The sequence below is a fragment of the Mobula hypostoma genome, chromosome 28 (genome assembly GCF_963921235.1).
Source record: "Mobula hypostoma chromosome 28, sMobHyp1.1, whole genome shotgun sequence".
NCBI classification, from domain to species: Eukaryota; Metazoa; Chordata; class Chondrichthyes; order Myliobatiformes; family Myliobatidae; genus Mobula; species Mobula hypostoma.
In genome coordinates, this window is record NC_086124.1 from 34,553,889 (window position 1) to 34,570,329 (window position 16,441).

General features: G+C 58.3%; 1 protein-coding gene across 1 annotated transcript in view; it reads left to right on the forward strand.

The window, feature by feature from the left end:
- mboat7 (membrane bound O-acyltransferase domain containing 7) overlaps positions 1 to 16,441 on the forward strand; it is a 43,592-nt gene that overhangs the window by 13,342 nt on the left and 13,809 nt on the right. Inside the window, exons 4-5 of the mRNA XM_063034874.1 lie at positions 7,994 to 8,120; positions 8,792 to 8,942. Of these exons, the coding sequence (XP_062890944.1) occupies positions 7,994 to 8,120; positions 8,792 to 8,942 (278 nt within the window). The remainder of the gene's footprint in view (positions 1 to 7,993; positions 8,121 to 8,791; positions 8,943 to 16,441) is intronic.

The window sequence follows — 16,441 nt, forward strand, 5'->3', positions numbered from 1 at the left end:
ACATCCCCTCTCATCTTCAGTGCATGTCCTCTGGTATTAGACATTTCATGTGGAAGGCACTAGCAGTTCCAGGTGTCGGGGGCATGAAGCGTATGAAGCTACCAGAACTAGATAGAAGGTTCTTCGGAAGCTGAGAGGTCTGAAGGTAGATAAGTCACCTGGACAAGATTGTGTATACCCCAGAGTTTTGATTCCGACTCTTTGTCTTTCTGGCATTGAGGAAGAGGTTATTTGTCAGGACCAGGCCTTGACTCGACTACCTCCTCTCCAAAGGCCATCTGATCATTGTTGGTGAAGAGTCCCACCACTGGCAAGAAGCGCGGGCCCGTGTGAACACTGGAGCAATGAAAAACTTTCCTGCTGTGGCATCAAAGGCACACAGCATCGCTCACAAAGAAACACACAAATTAAAGATACATCAGACTCAATTTTTCACAGAAGGAACACAGTTGGTCATGCTGTTACTGTACCAAGCCAGTGATTAGGCTTGTGCCAATTGGTTGAAGGGAAGTAGCCGATCCTGAACCTGGTGAAGTGGGGCGTCGGGCTTCTGTACCTCCTGCCCGATGGGAGATGCCAGAAGATGGCGCGGCCCGGACGGTGACGATCTTTGATGGTGACCTTGCCTTCCTGAGGCAGCACCTGGTGTAGATACTCCCGATGGTGGGGAGGGATGTACTGGGCTGAGTGAGTGCATGACACTCTGCAGCTTCTTACCTTCCTGACCGTACCAGACCGTACCTGACCCTACCAGACCCTACCAGCCTGTATCTGACCGTACCAGACCCTATCTGACCGTACCTGACTGTACCTGACCCTACCAGACCCTACCAGCCTGTATCTGACCGTACCAGACCCTAGCTGACCGTACCTGACTGTACCTGACCCTACCAGACCCTACCAGACCCTACCAGACCGTACCTGACCGTACCAGACCGTGACGTAACCAGTCAGCATACTCCCATCTTCAATCGTTTAATTGGAGGAGGGCAAATGACACACGCTGAAAGGAGCTGGAGGGGATCAGCCGTTGTCTGTGTCTGACCTGTGTAAGCACCAAGATCTCCTGATGTGGACCCCCCAACGAAGTCAACAATTAGTTGCTTTACCAGGGCAGTGGGAAGTGTAGACAAACTTAGCTGTAGGCAAAAGAACTGGGGGTAGAGTTTTTTTCCTCTCCCACAATTCATTGTTTTTCCTCCTTTATATGTACTCAGTTAAAACAGTAGGGATGCCCGGCAGGATAGTGGAACGCTCCTCTTGCAGGATGTGGGAAGGCGGGTTGACCTCCGGTGTCCCTGACCACTACACCTGCGAGAAGCACAACCATTTGCAGCTTCTAACACTCTGCATTAAGGAATTGGCTCTGGAACTGGATGAAATCTGGATCAGTTGGGAGGTTGAGGGGGTGATAGTGCAGGACTCAGGAAATCGGGCGACAGCCAGAGGGGAGAAAGGGTTATACAGTCAGTGGCCATCCCCTTCAACAACAGGTATAAAACATTCAATACTGTGAGTGGGAAATGGCCCAGCAGAGGAAAGGTACATCTCTGTCACTCAGAAGGGAAGTGAGGGGGGAGGGGGAGAGAAGAGTCGAGCTGTGGTGAAACTTGTTTGCAGGAGGGGCAGGACTGGCAGCTCACTATTCCAGGGTTCCGATGTGTTAGACACGACAGAGTTGGAGAGATTAAAGGAGAAGGGACGGCATTACTAGTCAAGGAAAATGTCACGGCAGTGCTCAGTCAGGACAGATGGGAGAACTTGTCTAGTGAGGCATTTTTGGGTGGAACTGATAAATATGAAAGGTGTGACCACGTTGATTACAAACCACCCTCCCAAATTCAAGGGATTTAGAGGAAGACATTTGCAGAGAGATTGCAGAATGTTACAGGAAACACAAGGTTGGTACAGCAGGTGGTTTTAACTTTCCACATATTGACTGGGACTTCCATACTATAAAAGGACTCGATAGCATAGTATTTGTCAATTGTGTTCAGGGAAGTTTTCTTGACCAGTATGTAGAAGTCCCAACGAGAGAGTGTGAAACTTGATCTGCTATTAGGGAATGAGGCAGGGCAGGTGACAGAAGTTTGTGTCGGGAACAATTTGCATCTCGTGATCACAATGCCATTCGTTTCAAAGGAAATGTGGAAAAGGGGAGGTCTAGTCCGCGGACAGATTCTGAATTGAAGAAAGGCCAATTTTGATAGTATCAGAAAGGATTTGGCAAGTGTGGATTGGGACAGGCTGTTTTCTGGCAGAGGTGCACTTGGTAAGTGGAAGGCCTCAAACGTGAGATTTTGAGAGTGCAAAGCTGGTATGTGCCTGTCAGAATAAAGCAGGAGATTACAGGCCGGTGAGTAAGTTGCGGGAAAGTTATTAAAAGGGATTCTAAGGGCCTGGATATACAAGTCTTTGGAGAGACATGGACTGATTAAGGATAGTCAGCATGGTTTCCTGCATGGTAGGTCACGTCTAACCAATCTTATAGTTTTTCAAGGAGGTTTCCAGTAAAGTTGATGAAGGCAAGGCAGTGGATATTGTCTACATGGACTTTAGTAAGGTATTTGACAAAGTTCTGCATGGGAGGCTGGTCACAAAGGTTCAGTCGCTCAGCATTCAAGATGAGCTAGTAAATTGGATTAAACCTTGGCTTTGTGGGAGAGTGGTAGCAGATGGCTACCTCTCTGAGTGGAGGCCTGGGACTGGCAGCTGCATGGATCTGTGCTGGCTCCATTGCTGTTTGTCATCTGTATCAACAGTCTGGATGATCATGTGCTTAACCGGATCAGCAAATTTGCGGATGACAAGAAGATTAGGGGTGCGGTGGACGGTGAGGAAGGCTATCATGGCTTGCAGAGGGATCTGGACCGGCTGGAAAATGGAATATAATGCAGACAAGTGCAAGACATTGCACTTTGGTTTGGTAGGTCTGACAGTGAACGGTAGGGCATTGAGTGTGGCACAACACGGGGATGGGGGTCTGTCAATACAGAACCGTCGTTCGCCGAGTGTGGTACAACACGGGGATGGGGGTGTGTCAATACAGAACCGTCGTTCGCCGAGTGTGGTAGAACACGGGGATGGGGGTGTGTCAATACAGAACCGTCGTTCGCCGAGTGTGGTAGAACACGGGGATGGGGGTGTGTCAATACAGAACCGTCGTTCGCCGAGTGTGGTAGAACACGGGGATGGGGGTCTGTCAATACAGAACCATCGTTCACCGAGTGTGGTAGAACACGGGGATGGGGGTGTGTCAATACAGAACCATCGTTCACTGAGTGTGGTAGAACACGGGGATGGGGGTGTGTCAATACAGAACCATCGTTCACCGAGTGTGGTACAACACGGGGATGGGGGTCTGTCAATACAGAACCATCGTTCACCGAGTGTGGTACAACACGGGGATGGGGGTCTGTCAATACAGAACCATCGTTCACTGAGTGTGGTAGAACACGGGGATGGGGGTGTGTCAATACAGAACCATCGTTCACCGAGTGTGGTACAACACGGGGATGGGGGTCTGTCAATACAGAACCATCGTTCACTGAGTGTGGCGTCACAGGTAGATAGGTTATAAAGAAAGCTTTTGGCACATTGACTTCCATCATTCAAAGTATTGAGTACAGGAGGTGGGATGTTATGTTAGTTGTATAAGAGGTTGGGGAGGCCTAATTTGGAGTATTGCGTGCAGTTTTGGCCACCTACCTACGGGAAAGATGTAAATATGTAGAAAGAGTACAGAGGGCCTGAGTTATAAAGAAAGACTGAATAGTTTAGGACTATTTTCCTTGGAGTGTAGGCGATTGAGAGGAGATTTGATAGAGGTATACAAAACCTGGGCTGTACTTTTTTATGCCTATGATTAAATGACTGTAGCTCTTTATTTTTTTTACTGACGCTGTGAAAGATTGTCGTTCTGACTCCACTCACCGAGGTGTCCAGGCTCACTCCAGTATGGGATTTGGAGTATTGTGTTCAGTTCTGGAAAGATGGAAAGAGTGCAGAGGAGATTTCTGAGGATGTTGCCAGGACTTGAGCGACTGAGTTATACTGAGAGGTCAGTCAGGTTAGGACTTTATTCCTTGAAGCAGTGTCGGAGACTGAGGGGGACAGGTAGGGGGAATATACACAGGCTTGGGCAAGCAGGAACCAGAGGGCACAGGTTTAAGGTGAGAGGGGGGAGAGAGGTTTAACAGGGGACCCGAGGGGCAACTTTTTCACCCAGAGGGTGGTCTGTCTATGGAATGAGTGGCCAGAGGTTATCTGTACGGCAGCCGCTCTCTCTCCCACCGCTGTCTGTGCCGCCAGCCGCTGGCAGCTTGTTGTGTGTACTTAGAAAATGATAGGCAGCAGTTAACCAGCCGCAGTGCATAAGCACCTACCACCCTGCACTGGAGACCACGAGGGCCCCACTTGCGTCGTCAGACACAGTATAAACACACAGAGTACTCAGGTAAGTAACACCTGTAGCAGGGCTGAGACTGTTCGCTGCCGCGGTTCAAAATGCTTTCCAAGAAAAGAAAAGCTGACATCGAAGGTCAGATATTCAACGATAATTGGAAAGATCGCTTTTTCTTCTGTGAGATCAACGGCAAACCTGTGTGTCTGATATGCTGGCAACAAGTGACTGTGGCAAGACTACAATATCAAACGACACTATGAGACGTCACACGGAGAAAAAAATGACAAGTACGCAGGACGACTCAGAACGCAAAAGGTAAACGAGTTTGAAGCAGCTCTGAGAAAATAGCAATCAGTGTTCACTAAAGGTCGAGAGACTCATGATGGAGCTGTCGGGGCCAGCTATATTATTGCCAACAAAATAGCTACTGCGTCGAAGCCATCCTCAGAGGGGGAATTCATCAAACCACGCATGCTGATGGCGGCTGAGCTGGTGTGCCCTGAGAAGAGACAGGCTTTTGGTAATATCAGCTTGTCAAGAAATACTGTGGCAGAGAGAATCGGGGACCTTGCAGGAGATTTGAACAGTCAACTAAAAGACAAAGTGAAGTCATTTATTGCCTTCTGTATTGCAATTGATGAGAGCACCGACGTGTCTGATGTAGCTCAATTGGGAATATTTATTCCTGGTGTTGATGTATCTTTGACCATCACCGAGGAGTTTGTGGAGATGGTGCCCATGACAAACACCACAACGGCGAACAACGTTTTCTCCTGCCTCGTCGAGGCCTTGGACGGACTGGGGGTTGACTGGGGTCACGCTGTCAGCGTGGCAACAGATGGCGCACCGTCCACGGTCGGGGAAAAGGCAGGAGTTGTTGGGAAACTCAGAGAGAAAGTTCAGACAGCGAATCCAGAGCAGGAATTCTGGAATTTTCATTGTATTATACACCAAGAGGCGTTCTGTAGCAGGAGCCTGAAAATGGACAATGTCATGGATGTAGTAATCAAAACGGTTCATTTTATTAGAGCCAAGGGACTTAACCATCGGCAATTTGACACTCTTTTGTCCAAAAGTAACATTGGATGCGGCCTACCCTACCACACTGAAGTCCGCTGGTTGAACAGAGGGGCTGTGCTCTGTTTGTCTCCCCCCCATCCCTCCCCACCGATCTCCCTCCTGGCACTTATCCTTGTCAGCGGAACAAGTGTTACACATGCCCTTACACTTCCTCCCTCACCACCATTCAGGGCCCCAGACAGTCCTTCCAGGTGAGGCGACACTTCACCTGTGAGTCGACTGGGGTGATATACTGCGTCCGGTGCTCCCGATGTGGCCTTTTATATATTGGCGAGACCCGACGCAGACTGGGAGACCGCTTTGCTGAACACCTACGCTCTGTCCGCCAGAGAAAGCAGGATCTCCCAGTGGCCACACATTTTAATTCCGCGTCTCATTCCCACTCTGACATGTCTATCCACGGCCTCCTCTACTGTAAAGATGAAGCCACACTCAGGTTGGAGGAACAACACCTTATATTCCTTCTAGGTAGCCTCCAACCTGATGGCATGAACATTGACTTCTCTAACTTCCCTTAATGCCGCACCTCCCCATCCGTTTTTTACTTATCTTTTATTATTATATATTTTTTTTTCTCTCTCTCCTTTTTCTCCCTCTGTCCCTCTCACTATACCCCTTGCCCATCCTCTGGACTTCCCCCTCCTCCTTTCCTTCTTCCTAGGCCTCCTGTCCCATGATCTTCTCATATCCCTTTTGCCTATCACCTGTCCAGCTCTTGGCTCCATCCCTCCCCCTCCTGTCTTCTCCTATCATTTTGGATCTCCCCCTCCCCCTCCCACTTTCAAATCTCTTACTATCTCTTCCTTCAGTTAGTCCTGACGAAGGGTCTCGGCCCAAAACATCGACTGTACCTCTTCCTATAGATGCTGCCTGGCCTGCTGCGTTCATCAGCAATTTTTATGTGTGTTGCTTGAAATTCCAGCATCTGCAGATTTCCTCATGTTTGGGTTGTGCTCGAGCGTTTTTTTCAATTACGTGCGGAAATTGGACTATTCATGAACGAGAAAGGGAAGCCAGTGGCAGAGTTGGATGACCGAGACTGGCTTCAGGATCTTGCATTTTTGGTTGGATATTACAGAGCACTTAAATGTGCTTAATGTTAACATGCAAGGCCACAACAAACTTGTTACGGAATACTACGACAGCATTCTTGCCTTTCAAGTTAAATTAGGCCAGTGGGAGATGCAGCTGTCCCGGAGCAAGCCAGCTCACTTCCCCTCTTTGCAGTCTGTGCGTGTCGCTCATGGGGATAATGACAACATGGACAGGGACAAGGACAAAATATCACGGCTGAAAAGTGAGTTTCAGAATCGTTTCCAAGTCTTCACTCAGCTCGAGAAGGAATTCTCACTATTTTGCTTGCCGTTTGCTGTCAACGCAGCATCAGATGTGCCAGCGGAACTCCAAATGGAACTAATTGAAATTCAGTGCTCGGCTTTGAAATATAAAATTGAGACCGTGGGTCTGGACTCATTCTATCAATACCTGGGACCGATGTACCCCAAGGTGACAGACTTTTGCATGTTCGGGACAACAGATCTCTGTGAAGCAGGCGTTCTCCATAATGAACATTAACAAATCCAAACTGCGCTCGCAGCTGACACACAGATGTCTAAATAACATTATGAAAATCACAACTGCCCAGAAACTGATCGCTGATGTTGCTTGAAATTCCAGCATCTGCTTATTTCCTCGTGGTTGCCTGATGTTTACAGGCTGGTTAAAGCCAAGAGATGCCAGGTGTCTGGAAGCAGCAAGTGAAAAATGCATGACACTGTTTGATGCACTGCGTCATGTAAGCAAAATGCATGATGAAATATTGAGTGTTATAATATTGTGATTCATTCATTTTCTGACTTATTGTAAATGTGATCACTTCAATAAAAATTAGAGGCTAACTGTGTTCATTGTCTGAGTTTGATTGCTGGAAGAGGGCTAATAAAAATTAGGTGCAGTTGTGTAGGCTACATTTACAATTTGTTTCGTTAGGTCTACATTTGTGGCTGCTAATGTTCCATTTCAAATGGTTTATTAATAGAAAGGGTGTGGCTCCCAAAACAATCTTAGCCAAAATAGCATCGGTTTTTCTCTCCCTCATCACAACTCTCTTGTAGCCTACGACTGTAAGTTAATACCAATCATAAAATAATGCTTGCGAGGCAATCTCCTTCATAAGAAACGAAATTCATAAAGTGAAACACTTTGTAGTTACAGCAGAGACTGAGACACATGAGAGCAGGTTGAAAAAACGAAGCTGTGCGAGCACGCGCGTGCGCAACTGATCCGACCCGTGACCTAAAATGAGTTTGACACCCCTGCCTTACGGGCAGCAGCAGGTATTGAACCCGTGTTCCTGGCGCTGGGCGCTGTCCCCTGTCGCATGCATTGTTGGAGATGCTGGTGACCTCCCCGAGCCAGTCAGAGCGGGAGAGAGGTGTCAGGGTCGAGCCACTCATCTGCAATGGTGGGGCAGTTGGAGAAACTAAGAGCTTTCACTCTCTCCTGCAGATACTGCTACCAGCTCACTCTGGCCTGGATGTTCTCGTATCTTCTCCTCTTCCGCATGCTGGGCTACCTGGGGCTGCCATCCCCCACTCCCTTCGCCAATGCCGTCCAGCTCCTGCTGACGCTCAAGGTGAGTGCAAACCGGGCAGCGGGGGTCGACCAGGGGCAGAAAGGTCAGTGACTGACCACCCACTCTCCCCCTAACTCACACCCACTGTCCCCCACCCGTTCTCCCCACTCTGCCCCTCATTACCCACCACCTGACCCCTCCCCTTTCCCCTACCCCATCCCCAGCCCCTTTCCCCACCCCTCCCTCCACTTTCCCCACCCCTCCCTCCCCTTTCCCCACCCTTCCCCTCTTTCCCCACCCCTCCCTCCCCTTTCCCCACCCTTCCTCCTCTTTCCCCAACCCCTCCCCTTTCCCCACCCCCTCCCCTTTCCCCACCCCTCCCCACTCTTCCCTCGCCCCCTGTTCCCGCCCCTCACCCTCTGCCCACTCCAACTTCCTACACCCACTCTCACCCCTGCTCTCCACCCTCTTCTCCCACCCTCGTCCCTTTCCCCTCTCATTCCGTATACTCCCTCTTACACCTTCCCATCTCCTCCCCCACACCCTCCCACCTCTTACCCTATCTCCACACTCACCCCACCCCACTCTATCCCCGCCCCCCCAGCTTTCAACCCTTCTCTCTCCCCTCCCTCTCTTCCACCCCTTCACTCTCTCCCTCTCTTCCCCTCACTCTCTCCCTCTCTCTCTCCTCTCCTATCACCCTCACAGTCTCTCTGTCTCTCACTCACCAGATGGTGAGCCTGGCGGCAGAGTTGAACCCGGTCTACCTGGAGGCGTTGAGCCGGGGACGGACTCCCCCTGGTCGTCATCCGCTGGACGGAGTGATGCCCGGACTACGGGAGATTCTCTGTTACAGCTACTGTTATCTGGGCATTATGACCGGTGAGAGATCCCCTTGTCCAAACCCTGGCACCTACTCCCTACCTCAACGCCATCTTCTCCTTCCTCCACCGCCACCCACCCTCTCATCCCCCCACACCCCTCCTCTCCACCCCCACCCAACCCCCCCATCACCCCACAACCCCCATATACCCTCTCCACTGCCACCCACCCACTCATCCCCCCACACCCCTCCTCTCCACCCCCTCCCACCCTCTCATCCCCCCACACCCCTCCTCTCCACCCCCACCCACCCTCTCATCCCCCCACACCCCTCCTCTCCACCCCCACCCACCCTCTCATCCCCCCACACCCCTCCTCTCCACCCCCACCCACCCTCTCATCCCCCACACCCCTCACCCCTCTCCAGCCCTACCCACCCTCTCATCCCCCCACACCCCTCCTCTCCACCTCCACCCAACCCCCCCATCACCCCACACCCCTCAACCCTCTCCAGCCCTACCCACCCTCTCATCCCCCCACACCCCTCCTCTCCACCCCCACCCAACCCCCCCATCACCCCACAACCCCCATATACCCTCTCCACTGCCACCCACCCTCTCATCCCCCCACACCCCTCCTCTCCACCCTCTCCCACCCTCTCATCCCCCCACACCCCTCCTCTCCACCCCCACCCACCCTCTCATCCCCCCACACCCCTCACCCCTCTCCAGCCCGACCCACCCTCTCATCCCCCCACACCCCTCCTCTCCACCCCCACCCAACCCCCCCATCACCCCACAACCCCCATATACCCTCTCCACTGCCACCCACCCTCTCATCCCCCCACACCCCTCCTCTCCACCCTCTCCCACCCTCTCATCCCCCCACACCCCTCCTCTCCACCCCCACCCACCCTCTCATCCCCCCACACCCCTCCTCTCCACCCTCTCCCACCCTCTCATCCCCCCACACCCCTCCTCTCCACCCCCACCCACCCTCTCATCCCCCCACATCCCCTTACCCCACTCCACCCCTACCCACCCTCTCATCCCCCCACACCCCTCCTCTCCACCCCCCCACCCACCCTCTCATCCCCCCACACCCCTCCTCTCCACCCCCACCCAACCCCCCCATCACCCCACAACCCCCATATACCCTCTCCACTGCCACCCACCCACTCATCCCCCCACACCCCTCCTCTCCACCCCCTCCCACCCTCTCATCCCCCCACACCCCTCCTCTCCACCCCCACCCACCCCCTCATCCCCCCACACCCCTCCTCTCCACCCCCACCCACCCTCTCATCCCCCCACACCCCTTCTCTCCACCCCCACCCACCCTCTCATCCCCCACACCCCTCACCCCTCTCCACCCCTACCCACCCTCTCATCCCCCCACACCCCTCCTCTCCACCCCAACCACCCTCTCATCCCCCATCTCCTCACCCCCACTCACCCTCTCATCCCCCCACACCCCTCCTCTCCACCCCCACCCATCCCACCATCACCCCACAACCCCCATATACCCTCTCCACTGCCACCCACCCACTCATCCCCCCACACCCCTCCTCTCCACCCCCTCCCACCCTCTCATCCCCCCACACCCCTCACCCCTCTCCACCCCCTCCCACCCTCTCATCCCCCCACACCGCTCCTCTCCACCCCCTCCCACCCTCTCATCCCCCCACACCCCTCCTCTCCACCCCCACCCACCCTCTCATCCCCCACACCCCTCACCCCTCTCCACCCCTACCCACCCTCTCATCCCCCCACACCCCTCCTCTCCACCCCAACCACCCTCTCATCCCCCATCTCCTCACCCCCACTCACCCTCTCATCCCCCCACACCCCTCCTCTCCACCCCCACCCATCCCACCATCACCCCACAACCCCCATATACCCTCTCCACTGCCACCCACCCACTCATCCCCCCACACCACTCCTCTCCACCCCCTCCCACCCTCTCATCCCCCCACACCCCTCACCCCTCTCCACCCCCACCCACCCTCTCATCCCCCCACACCCCCTCCTCTCCACCCCCTCCCACCCTCTCATCCCCCCACACCGCTCCTCTCCACCCCCTCCCACCCTCTCATCCCCCCACACCCCTCCTCTCCACCCCCTCCCACCCTCTCATCCCCCCACACCCCTCACCCCTCTCCACCCCCACCCACCCTCTCATCCCCCCACACCCCTCCTCTCCAGCCCCACCCACCCTCTCATCCCCCCACACCCCTCCTCTCCACCCCCACCCATCCCACCATCACCCCACAACCCCCATATACCCTCTCCACTGCCACCCACCCACTCATCCCCCCACACCCCTCCTCTCCACCCCCTCCCACCCTCTCATCCCCCCACACCCCTCACCCCTCTCCACCCCCACCCACCATCTCATCCCCCCACACCCCTCCTCTCCACCCCCTCCCACCCTCTCATCCCCCCACACCGCTCCTCTCCACCCCCACCCACCCTCTCATCCCCCACACCCCTCCTCTCCACCCCCTCCCACCCTCTCATCCCCCCACACCCCTCACCACCCCCACCCACCCTCTCATCCCCCCACACCCCTCCTCTCCAGCCCCACCCACCCTCTCATCCCCCCACACCCCTCCTCTCCACCCCACCCATCCTGTCATCCCCCCACACCCCTCCTCTCCACCCCCTCCCACCCTCTCATCCCCCCACACCCCCTCACTCCTCTCCACCCCTACCCACCCTCTCATCCCCCAACATCCCTCCTCTCCACCCCCACCCACCCTCTCAACCCCCCACACCCCCTCACCCCTCTCCACCCCAACCCACCCTCTCATCCCCCCACACCCCTCTCCACCCCCACCCACACTCTCATCACCCCACACCCCTCCTCTCCACCCCCACCCACCCTCTCATCCCCCCACACCCCACCCACCCTCTCATCCCCCCACACCCCCTCACTCCTCTCCACCCCCACCCACCCTCTCATCTCCCCACATCCCCTCACCCCTCTCCACCCCCACCCACCCTCTCATCACCCCACATCCCCTCCTCTCCACCCCCACACCCCTCCTCTCCACCCCCTCCCACCCTCTCATCCCCCCACACCCCTCCTCTACACCCCCTCCCACCCTCTCATCCCCCCACACCCCCTCACCGCTCCACCCCTACCCACCCTCTCATCCCCCCACATCCCTCCTCTCCACCCCCACCCACCCTTTCAACCCCCCACACCCCCTCACCCCTCTCCACCCCCACCCACCCTCTCATGCCCCCACACCCCCTCACCCCTCTCCACCCCCACCCACCCTCTCATCACCCCACACACCTCCTCTCCACACCCACTCATCCCCCCACACCCCTCCTCTCCACCCCCACCCACCCTCTCATCCCCCCCACACCCCCTCACCCCTCTCCACCCCTACCCACCCTCTCATCCCCCCACACCCCTCCTCTCCACCCCCACCCACCCTCTCATCCCCCCACACCCCTCCTCTCCACCCCCTCCCACCCTCTCATCCCCCCACACCCCCTCACCCCTCTCCACCCCTACCCACCCTCTCATCCCCCCACACCCCTCCTCTCCACCCCCACCCATCCCACCATCACCCCTCACCCCTCCTCTCCACCCCAACCACCCTCTCATCCCCCCACACCCCCTCACCCCTCTCCACCCCCACCCACCCACTCATCACCCCACACACCCTCCACCACCACCTCTCTCATCTTCCCCATCACACCCATTCACCGCCACCCACCCTCTCATCACCCCACACCCCTCCTCTCCACCCCCACCCACCCTCTCATCCCCCCACACCCCTCCTCTCCACCCCACCCACCCTCTCATCCCCCCACACCCCCTCACCCCTCTCCACCCCCACCCACCCTCTCATCTCCCCACATCCCCTCACCCCTCTCCACCCCCACCCACCCTCTCATCACCCCACATCCCCTCCTCTCCACCCCCACACCCCTCCTCTCCACCCCCTCCCACCCTCTCATCCCCCCACACCCCTCCTCTACACCCCCTCCCACCCCCTCATCCCCCCACACCCCCTCACCCCTCCACCCCTACCCACTCTCTCATCCCCCCACATCCCTCCTCTCCACCCCCACCCACCCTTTCAACCCCCCACACCCCCTCACCCCTCTCCACCCCCACCCACCCTCTCATCCCCCTACACCCCCTCACCCCTCTCCACCCCCACCCACCCACACACCTCCTCTCCACCCCCACCCACCCTCTCATCCCCCCACATCCCCTCACCCCTCTCCACCCCTACCCACCAACTCATCACCCCACATCCCCTCACCCCTCCACACCCGTACCCACCCTCTCATCCCCCCACACCCCTCCTCTCCACCCCACCCACCCTCTCATCCCCCCACACCCCTCCTCTCCACCCCCGCCCACCCTCTCATCCCCCCACACCCCTCCCTCCAGCCCCACCCACCCTCTCATCCCCCCAATTCCTTTACCCCCCTCCACCCCTACCCACCCTCTCATCCCCCCACACCCCCTCACCCCACTCCACCCCCTCCCACCCTCTCATCCCCCACACCCCTCCTCTCCACCCCCACCCCTCCTCTCCACCCCCACCCACCCTCTCATCCCCCACACCCCTCCTCTCCAGCCCCACCCACCCTCTCATCCCCCCACATCCCCTCACCCCTCTCCACCCCTACCCACCAACTCATCACCCCACATCCCCTCACCCCTCTCCACCCCCTCCCACCCTCTCATCCCCCCACACCCCTCCTCTCCACCCCACCCACCCTCTCATCCCCCCACACCCCTCCTCTCCACCCCCGCCCACCCTCTCATCCCCCCACACCCCTCCCTCCAGCCCCACCCACCCTCTCATCCCCCCAATTCCTTTACCCCCCTCCACCCCTACCCACACTCTCATCCCCCCACACCCCCTCACCCCACTCCACCCCCTCCCACCCTCTCATCCCCCACACCCCTCCTCTCCACCCCCACCCCTCCTCTCCACCCCCACCCACCCTCTCATCCCCCACACCCCTCCTCTCCACCCCACCCACCCTCTCATCCCCCCACACCCCTCCTCTCCACCCCACCCACCCTCTCATCCCCCCACACCCCTCCTCTCCACCCCCACCCACCCTCTCATCCCCCCACACCCCTCCTCTCCACCACAACCCACCCTCTCATCCCCCCACACCCCTCCTCTCCACCCCCACCCACCCTCTCATCCCCCCACACCCCTCCTCTCCACCACAACCCACCCTCTCATCACCCCACACCCCTCCTCTCCACCCCACCCACCCTCTCATCCCCCACACCCCTCCTCTCCACACCCACTCATCCCCCCACACCCCCTCACCCCTCTCCACCCCACCCACCCTCTCATCCCCCCACACCCCCTCACCCCTCTCCACCCCCACCCACCCTCTCATCCCCCCACATTCCCTCACCCCTCTCCACCCCCACCCACCAACTCATCACCCCACATCCCCTCACCCCTCCACACCCGTACCCACCCTCTCATCCCCCCACATCCCTCCTCTCCACCCCCACCCACCCTCTCATCCCCCAACACCCCTCCTCTCCACCTCCACCCACCCTCTCATCCCCCCACACCCCTCCTCTCCACCCCCACCCACCCTCTCATCCCCCCACAGCCCTCCTCTCCACCCCTACCCACCCACTCATCACCCCACACCCCTCCTCTCCACCCCCACCCACCCTCTCATCCCCCCACACCCCCTCACCACTCTCCACCCCTACCCACCCTCTCATCACCCGACACCCCCTAACCCCCTCCACTCCCCCCCACCCACTCATCCCCCCACATCCCCTCACCCCTCTCCACCCCACCCACCCTCTCATCACCCCACACCCCTCCTCTCCACCCCCACCCACCCTCTCATCCCCCCACATCCCCTCCTCTCCACCCCCTCCCACCCTCTCATCCCCCCACACCCCTCCTCTCCACCCCACCCACCCTCTCATCCCCCCACACCCCCTCACCCCTCTCCACCCCCACCCACCCTCTCATCACCCCACATCCCCTCCGATCCACCCCCTCCCACCCTCTCATCCCCCCACACCCCTCCTCTCCACCCCACCCACCCTCTCATCCCCCCACACCCCCTCACCCCTCTCCACCCCCACCCACCCTCTCATCCCCCCACATTCCATCACCCCTCTCCACCCCCACCCACCAATTCATCACCCCACATCCCCTCACCCCTCCACACCCGTACCCACCCTCTCATCCCCCCACACCCCTCCTCTCCACCCCCACCCACCCTCTCTCTCCCCCCACAGCCCTCCTCTCCACCTCCACCCACCCTCTCATCCCCCCACACCCCTCCTCTCCACCTCCACCCACCCTCTCATCCCCCCACACCCCTCCTCTCCACCCCCACCCACCCTCTCATCCCCCCACACCCCTCCTCTCCACCCCCACCCACCCTCTCATCCCCCCACACCCCTCCTCTCCACCCCAACCCGCCCTCTCATCCCCCCACACCCCTCCTCTCCACCCCCACCCACCCTCTCATCCCCCCACATCCCCTCACCCCTCTCCACCCCCACCCACTAACTCATCACCCCACACCCCTCCTCTCCACCCCCACCCACCCTCTCATCCCCCCACAGCCCTCCTCTCCACCCCTACCCACCCACTCATCACCCCACACCCCTCCTCTCCACCCCCACCCAACCTCTCATCCCCCCACACCCCTCACCACTCTCCCACCCTCTCATCACCCGACACCCCCAACCCCCTCCACTCCCACCGACCCACTCATCCCCCCACATACCCTCTCCCCTCTCCACCCCCACCCACCCTCTCATCCCCCCACACCCCTCCTCTCCACCACCACCCACCCTCTCATCCCCCCACACCCCTCCTCTCCAGCCCACCCACCCTCTCATCCCCCCACACTCCCTCACCCCTCTCCACCCCCACCCACCTTCTCATCCCCCCACATCCCCTCACCCCTCTCCACCCCCACCCACCAACTCATCACCTCACATCCCCTCACCCCTCCCCACCCCTACCCACCCACTCATCCCCCCACACCCCTCCTCTCCACCCCACCCACCCTCTCATCCCCCCACACCCCTCCTCTCCACCCCCACCCACCCTCTCATCCCCCCACACCCCTCCTCTCCAGCCCCACCCACCCTCTCATCCCCCCAATTCCTTTACCCCCTCCACCCCTACCCACCCTCTCATCCCCCCACACCCCTCCTCTCCAACCCCACCCACCCTCTCATCCCCCCACACCCCCTCACCCCTCTCCACCCCCTCCCACCCTCTCATCCCCCACACCCCTCCTCTCCACCCCCACCCACCCTCTCATCCCCCACACCCCTCCTCTCCACCCCACCCACCCTCTCATCCCCCCACACCCCTCCTCTCCACCCCACCCACCCTCTCATCCCCCCACACCCCTCCTCTCCACCCCCACCCACCCTCTCATCCCCCCACACCCCTCCTCTCCACCACCACCCACCCTCTCAACCTCCACACCCCTCCTCTCCACCCCTACCCACCTCTCATCCCCCAACACCCCTCCTCTCCGCCCCCACCCACCCTCTCATCCCCC